This window comes from Penaeus chinensis, chromosome 40 (assembly GCF_019202785.1).
Source record: "Penaeus chinensis breed Huanghai No. 1 chromosome 40, ASM1920278v2, whole genome shotgun sequence".
NCBI classification, from domain to species: Eukaryota; Metazoa; Arthropoda; class Malacostraca; order Decapoda; family Penaeidae; genus Penaeus; species Penaeus chinensis.
The window spans coordinates 16,695,787-16,703,286 of record NC_061858.1 but is presented as its reverse complement, the minus strand read 5'-3'; the positions used below and the strand labels follow the sequence as shown (position 1 = coordinate 16,703,286).

The 7,500-nt window shown below is 42.4% G+C and overlaps 1 protein-coding gene across 1 annotated transcript in view; it reads left to right on the top strand.

The window, feature by feature from the left end:
• The window catches only part of LOC125047132 (chondroitin sulfate proteoglycan 4-like), a 99,925-nt gene that overhangs the window by 92,269 nt on the left and 156 nt on the right, over positions 1 to 7,500 (top strand). The window contains exons 23-24 of the mRNA XM_047645246.1: positions 2,281 to 4,652; positions 4,943 to 7,500. The exon at positions 4,943 to 7,500 is cut by the window's right edge and continues 156 nt beyond it. Of these exons, the coding sequence (XP_047501202.1) occupies positions 2,281 to 4,652; positions 4,943 to 5,113 (2,543 nt within the window). The 3' untranslated portion in view covers positions 5,114 to 7,500. The remainder of the gene's footprint in view (positions 1 to 2,280; positions 4,653 to 4,942) is intronic.

Genomic DNA, 7,500 nt, shown 5'->3' with positions numbered 1-7,500 from the left:
AAGAGAAAAAACAAAAACAAAAACAGAGATATCGATCTACAACAAAAAAAAACAATAAGAACAAACAAACAAACACCACCACTAACCAAACAAATGAACGTTGAATTGCAATCACACGGCACTCTGCACGCTTTGCAAGAACCCGACCGTTTAAGGCGCTCTCCCGAAGGCGAATCGAGCACACAGGAGGGCCTTCCGATTGCTTTGAAGTCCGATGTTGCAATGGGAGGCGCGTAACTAACTTGGTGATCAACAGGTAGCCGATGGAAGGCTTCGGCAGGACTTGGGAAAAGGGTTGGCTTTTGGGAGTGTGTCCGGGCGCGAATTGTGCTTATTTGTTTGTTTGTTCAGGGTCAGGGGTTATCTTTATGTTCGTTTGAATAAATGTGTGAAGGAAAGAACAAGATAATACACAAATGTGCCGAAGGACTTTCCGCTGTACTGCTTTATCCTGTATGCGTTTGTGTGATATGTTTATCAATCACTCTATCTAACAATCTATTTGTCAGTCTAACAATCTGTCTATCAGTCAATCTATATATCAATCGAACAGTCTAACGACCAATCTGTCTATCTATTTATGTGTCTATCTATCTACCTAACAATCAAACCATTAGTCAATCAAACAATGGTATATTATTCACTCTATATAAAGACACACAAAACACTTCCTTTAAACGAAACAACATTGGCGCCAGATGCCCATCGCCAATATCGCCAATTTAAATGTACTTTCCCCTCCCCCTCCCCTCCCCTCCCCCCTAATGATGATCGAAGCCACGCCCACCTGCCCCCCCCCCCCCCGTCCTGGCTCTCCGCCTCCAGATGTTGCGATTAGTTTAAGGTTGAGAGAAGGCTGACTAGGCGCGGGGCTGGCCGGGTTCTGGATTGGTTCGTTGGTTGGTTGACTGGTTGGCTGACTGGCTGGTTGATTGGCTGGTTGACTGGTTGGCTGACTGGCTGGTTGATTGGCTGGTTGACTGGTTGGCTGACTGTTGACTGGTTGGCTGGTTGGCTGGTTGGCTGACTGGCTGGTTGGCTGACTGGTTGGTTGGCTGACTGATTGACTGACTGATTGACAAGATGGCTGACTTGATGGCTGACTTGATGGCTGACTGGTTGACTGGTTGGCTGACTGGCTGGTTGGCTGACTGATTGACTGGTTGGCTGACTGGATGGTTGACTGGTTGGTTGACCGGTTAGTTGACTGGCTGACTGACTGGCTAACCAACCAATTTTGGTGGTGAAATGGACTGGGTTGTCTGGTCGGTTTGGTGATGAACTTTACTTGGATGACTGATCGGTTTTGCTGGATAACTGACCAATGGACTAAGGAGGGGACTGACCAGTTATAGAACGGATGTCTGTGGAGGTGAATTAATTGGCACGACCGAGAAGTTTGGTGAGTATCAGCCATCTGGATAACTAATGACTTGACTAGGAGGATTAGGGACACGTTGAGTAATTAACTGACTTCTCAAATAAATGTTTAGTTAACAGACTGACTAGATCATTTGGTATTAAGTGAATAACAAGACAGAGAAGACAAGTTTCTAATTGTCTTGCAGGGAGTCATTGTTCGGAGAACTACTGATTACTTACTGTTTACTTAATTACTTGTTAATTGTTTGTTTTCTTTCATTGTCATTACTATAATACTAATATTACCACTTCTACAAGTAATGATATTATTATTATCATTATCGTTATCATCATCATTATAATTATCATTGTTAATATTGTTATTATTATTATCATTATTAGTATTGTAATTATGATGATGATAATGATGATGATGATGATGGAGATTATCAGTGCCATCATTATTATTATTACGACTGGCGGGGGATGGTCAAAATATCATGCAAAAGTATAATTTACTGTTCCTGGTATTTTAGGAATTATTATTGTCAGTACTTCAGTAGTTCACACATACATATGTGCATGTACATACGTACACACAATACGAATACATAAAGACATGGATGCACAACCACACGCAAATACACCTGGGCGTACACACGTAGATGCAGACGCAGATACGCACACGCACGCACACGCAGACACACGCACATGCACGCACGCACAAACACACGTAGACACACGCACATGCAGACACGCACGCACACGCAGAGACACGCACACGCACACGCACACGCACATGCACGCACGCACAGTAACTTATTTATGAATTACACATGTGGATTGAATAACGAACACCAGACTTCTGCGATTCAAAAGTCGCAGCGACGTGTCATAATCCTCCCTCTGTGCCCCCAGGCGGCCTCTCGGGGATGTTCCGGTGGGAGGCGAGCGACCAGGTCCACGGTACCGGCTCCAACGTGTTCACCGTGTCTGCCCGGGCGCTGCACATCAGCCTCGTGCGGAACGAGCAGCTGCACGTGTTCCCGATGATGCAGCAGCCGCTCTCGTCCGCCGTCCTGCTCGCCGTCACGAACGACTTCAACATACAGAGGTCTTTGGTCTACGTGATCCGCCAGGCGCCGTCCCTGGGACAGCTGCTCCTGGAGGAGGCGGGGGGCGTGCTCGTTCCAGTCGATAACTTCACACAACGGCACCTGAATGACTCCCGCATCATCTTCGAGCACACGAGCCCCTTCTCCAATCTCTCAGCGAGCGACATGTTTGTCTTCGACGTGGAGACTCCGTTTGCAGAGCCACTGAAGAATCAAGAGTTCCACATCGGAATATCTGTCGCCAGTCCGCGTGGAGGAGGTCTTGAGCGCTATCTCGGGCTGGCGCCTCTCGTGGTGGCGGAAGGAGGGCAGGCGACTGTGAGGCAGGACAACCTGAACCTCTCTGCCGTCTTTGAATTCATCGAGACGTACCCAGGGGCTGGCGTAGCAGTGCGATTCACGCCACAGCTGATCGCCACTGTCACATCCACACCTGTGAATGGCATCTTCACACTAAGAGACAGAAACATGACTGAGGGCTACACCTTTACCGTTCGTGACATCGAAAAGGGCCGTGTGCGGTATGAACATGATCACAGTGACACCCTCACCGATAGCCTAGGCTTCACTGTTCACCTTGCTGGAAATGGCTCTTCTCCAGATGTACTTCTCTTTAATGGATCACTAAACGTTAGTGTAACACCAGTGAATGACCAACCCTTCACATTAGTCACCAGTGCTCCAGTTCTGTATGTTGTGCACCGTCAGAATGCAGTCATCACTAACCACAGTCTGCTCACCACAGACCCTGACAATGTTCCAAAGGATATTGTGTATGAACTCATGAGTGCCCCTGACCATGGGCGTCTCATCCAAGTTGACAACTTCAGTGTAGCTGTTCAGTCTTTCTCGCAAGAAGACGTGGATGCTGGCAGGATCCTTTATGCTCACGATGGAACTAATGGATCAGCCCGTTTCTATTTCAAAGTGTCAGATGGGAAACACAACCCTAAATACTCAGTTTTTACCATTGAGGTACAGCCGCTCACTCTGGAGCTTGTAAACCATACTGTAATTCCCCTGAAACAAACTTCTACTGTAGCTTATATCATGCCTCATCATCTTGCAGCCACCACAAATGGCAACCACAATCATATCTTCTATAATGTCACCAGATCACCCAGATTTGGTCGCTTGTACATGAATGATCAGGTGATCCACACATTTGGACAAATCAATGTCGATAAAGGAGAAGTTCTGTATATGCAAACAGATTTGACAGAACCATCAGATAATTTTAGAATAGACCTTTGGACATGGGAAGCATCTATTCGTGATGTAGAAGTAAGGGTTGTTGTGACACCTCTTGTAGAAACGAAAATGTTGATTGCAACAGTAGGTGGAAGAACCCGTCTCACCTTAGACCACCTAGATGCTTCCCAACTGGCCACCATTACAGGTAGCAATCCTGTATACAAAGTGAAGAAAAGACCTCGTTTTGGGAAGCTAAAGAAGATCAGTCGGCGGACAAGGAGATCTGGCAGGTCCTATGAAGTTCAGGATTTTACACATGAAGACATAAGGGCAGGACTTATATTTTATATTGCAAGGAAGCTCAATCTGAGGGCAGATGAGCCTCTGCATGATCATGTCCACTACATCCTTAAGGTACCAGCACCAGGATTTCAACCCGCAGAAGGAACACTCCGCCTTAGTTTGGTGGAGAGTATGGAGGCTGGAGCAGCATTAGAAGAAGGTGCAGGACCGCCAAGACATCTGCGACCAGAAATCCTCTCGCCTACGGGAGACATTGAAGGTTCATCAAACTCAGACACCTCAAGTTTATTCCCTGGCATTCCCATGGATTACATAATTGTCATTGTAGCCTTTGTTGGAGCAGTGATGGCAGTTATAGCTCTAATGGTGCTGGTACGCTGTGCTACTCGTCGACGACATAGTGACAAGCGCAGTAATGTTGGGATGGATGGTGACGTAGCCTCCCTACCCCCACCACTGCCAACTGATTCACGACCCAACTCCTTCATGACAGACGATATGTCAGAGCTAGAGTGTCGACCCCCAGAACTACCATCGTCCCCAAGGCCTGGCCGCCACCACCACTTACACAATGGTGGGAGTGGTGGAATGGGGCTGGCAGCACACCTCACAGATTCCGATGCCTCCTGGCCCCGTGACCCATCTCGGGAGGTCTCACCGGCAGTGCCTCAGTGCAAGGTACGGTGGAAGGTCCTGCCTAGCAGCACCTGTGTCTGATTATGTGTTCTTAGTGGTAATGTTTGTTTAGTTTAAAAAACTGGCACATTTTTGGTTAACTTTTTAAAGAATCAATTATTTATACTCAATCTTTCCTGAAATTTTGATAATTTTTCTTTGCACATTTCTCCTTCTTAGCCTTAGCACTTTAAGAGACAAAGCAAAACTTTAAAAGACCTTCTACATTCACATTTTTATTTACTGATTTCATTTATTTTCTTTATTTGCCTTCCTCGTCCGTATGGATGCAGGTCACACCCCTCTGTGCGGACACGACGCCCAGGGAAAGTCCGTATGACCCGCACTTGGCCGGTTATCCCTATGGTGTCAACACGGAGCAGGCGGAGGAATGGGGCCTGTATGAGAAGCACCAGCCTAGAACTACCAACCCGATGCTCAGGAAGAACCAGTATTGGGTGTAGTAAACTCTCGTTTAAGTTGTGCAGTGTCGCCGCAACTGCGTGTTATGGTGCTATTATCTACTTCATAAGAAATCAAATGTTGTGGAGGAAGAAAAACATATAAGTATGTGTATGCATGAATGAAGTGGATCGTGTTTTGTGTTTACTTTTTGACTTGAAAATAATATTGAATAAAATAAACTACAGACTGCAATGATTTTAGAAGTTGTGTTTCATAAATGAATTACATGATTTTCATATAATCTCGAATTTGTTGCATGGTGTCCGAGAAACGTTGTGAAAATTAGACATTTGTGGCATTTGATGACTGTGGCCTTGTACCACTCATTGTGATAGTGCTACTGGTAATGAATTCTTCAACATGAAAGTATTATTGTGGTTATTTTGTGTTGGCTATTTATATCTCATGATGGGATTTCACCTAAGCCCAGTCCATATGTTCAATATAATGACTTGATGAACAACTGGTTTGTTAGTGGACATTGTGCGTTCTTCAGAGTGTTTTGTTTACGGTAAAGTGTTCATGATTCACAAACTGTATAGTCGAAGGAATACGCACAATCGCCAATGTGTAATCACCTCCAGTTACGTATGTTCATAAGTTCAAGGGCATTGAAAAAAAAGAAAGAAAAAAAAAACACTCACTTACAGTTGTACTTATATAAATGATGGTTTGAATGTTAAGCAAGTACTTAGAAATACCAAAAGTCACGCACATATTTCACATTAATAATGGATATATATATATTGTTCATATGTGGTGTAGATTCAACAGATCTTCAGTATGCTGAAGGTTCATTGAATATCAGAAAGGGCGTAATATTTGCTGGCGGAATTCAGTAGTTCATGACTTTGACTTGGGTTTATTTTGGTTTTCAAAGACACATGTATAGGAGAACTATAATTTAAATGGGTTTGAAATATTTTTTTTCCTTTAGCTGCTTATATGGTTACATTCACTGTATATTCCTATGTATTACACACACACACACACACACACACACACACACACACACACACACACACACACACACACACACACACACACACACACACACACACACACACACACACACACACACACACACACACACACACTCACTTACTCAAAGACGTACACACCTTTTCAATACTGCCGTTAGCACTCAATCTGCAGTTGAAACGTGTGCGCAAAGAGAACACAAACAATTTGGTGCCTATAGTACGAAAGATGTTTTAGAATTAGTGACTGTGTGACAATGAATGAATTAAATGTATTGTTGTCTTGTAGAATGAGAGATTATTGGAGAGAACTGTGAGGATGGTTTGATTATGCTGGCTTGTATATTACTATCATTATTATTAATATTATCATTATTGTTATTATAAGTAATAATTTATTATTATTCTTATTATTACTAGTATTCTTATTATTATTGTTATTATTGTTTTTATTATTATTATTATCATTATTATTATTATTATTATTATTATTATTATTATTATTATTATTATTATTATTATTATTATTATTATTACGTTTTAGAGGACTTGCACCAAAAGTTATGCGTGTTGAAGTGTCAGAGTAAAAGGTTAGTCTGAAAGAGGTAAATAATAATGATTAGATTTTAGATATGTGTGCAAATGTTATTGTTTTTTATGTATTTATGTTTATTTGTCTTCTTAGTATGAAGCAACTGAAGGCTCACAAATGTCCTACAATATATGTGAGATTAGAGAGAAATAACATTATTTTGATTTCGGTTTTTCGTATACATGGAAAAATCCCCCCCCCCCCCCCCCCCCCCCAACAAAAGCCACACGTTAAGAACCTTTATTAAAATCAATTTTATTATCAGTTTACCTCGACTTAATTCATGTACACGGACCAATGTATTCATACAATTATTACTTAAGGATTCATGCTTGCCTTCAATTCAGAACTACAAAATGCCAGAGGTATGTTTGTGAATGAGTGAACATTTACTGTATGTAACCTAAAACAAGGTGCCATTGCGGGGAATCCATTTTTAAAACATGCGAGAAAGGAATCAATTCGTGATAAACTATATTGTTATCTTATATTCAGGAACTAATGATGAAAAAAACTAAAACAAACAAACGGAAAAAAACGCGTGGGTAAACTTCCGTGATTTTCGTTTGTAATAACGTAAAAGATTAAAAGGTGTTAACTGTGTGTTTCAGTACGAAATGAGTCCCCTAAAACTGTATGACTTATCATTCGTAAAATGGATTTCTCAAGTAAGACCCTACGATATATATCTATAAAGTAAATAATCAAAATTGTTTGTTATGTATAAATACCTCACTTACAATGACTACAGCATTAGGTTACTTACAAGGCGCTCCAGCACATGGGACTCTAACCTCGAGCGTCCCTGTATGAG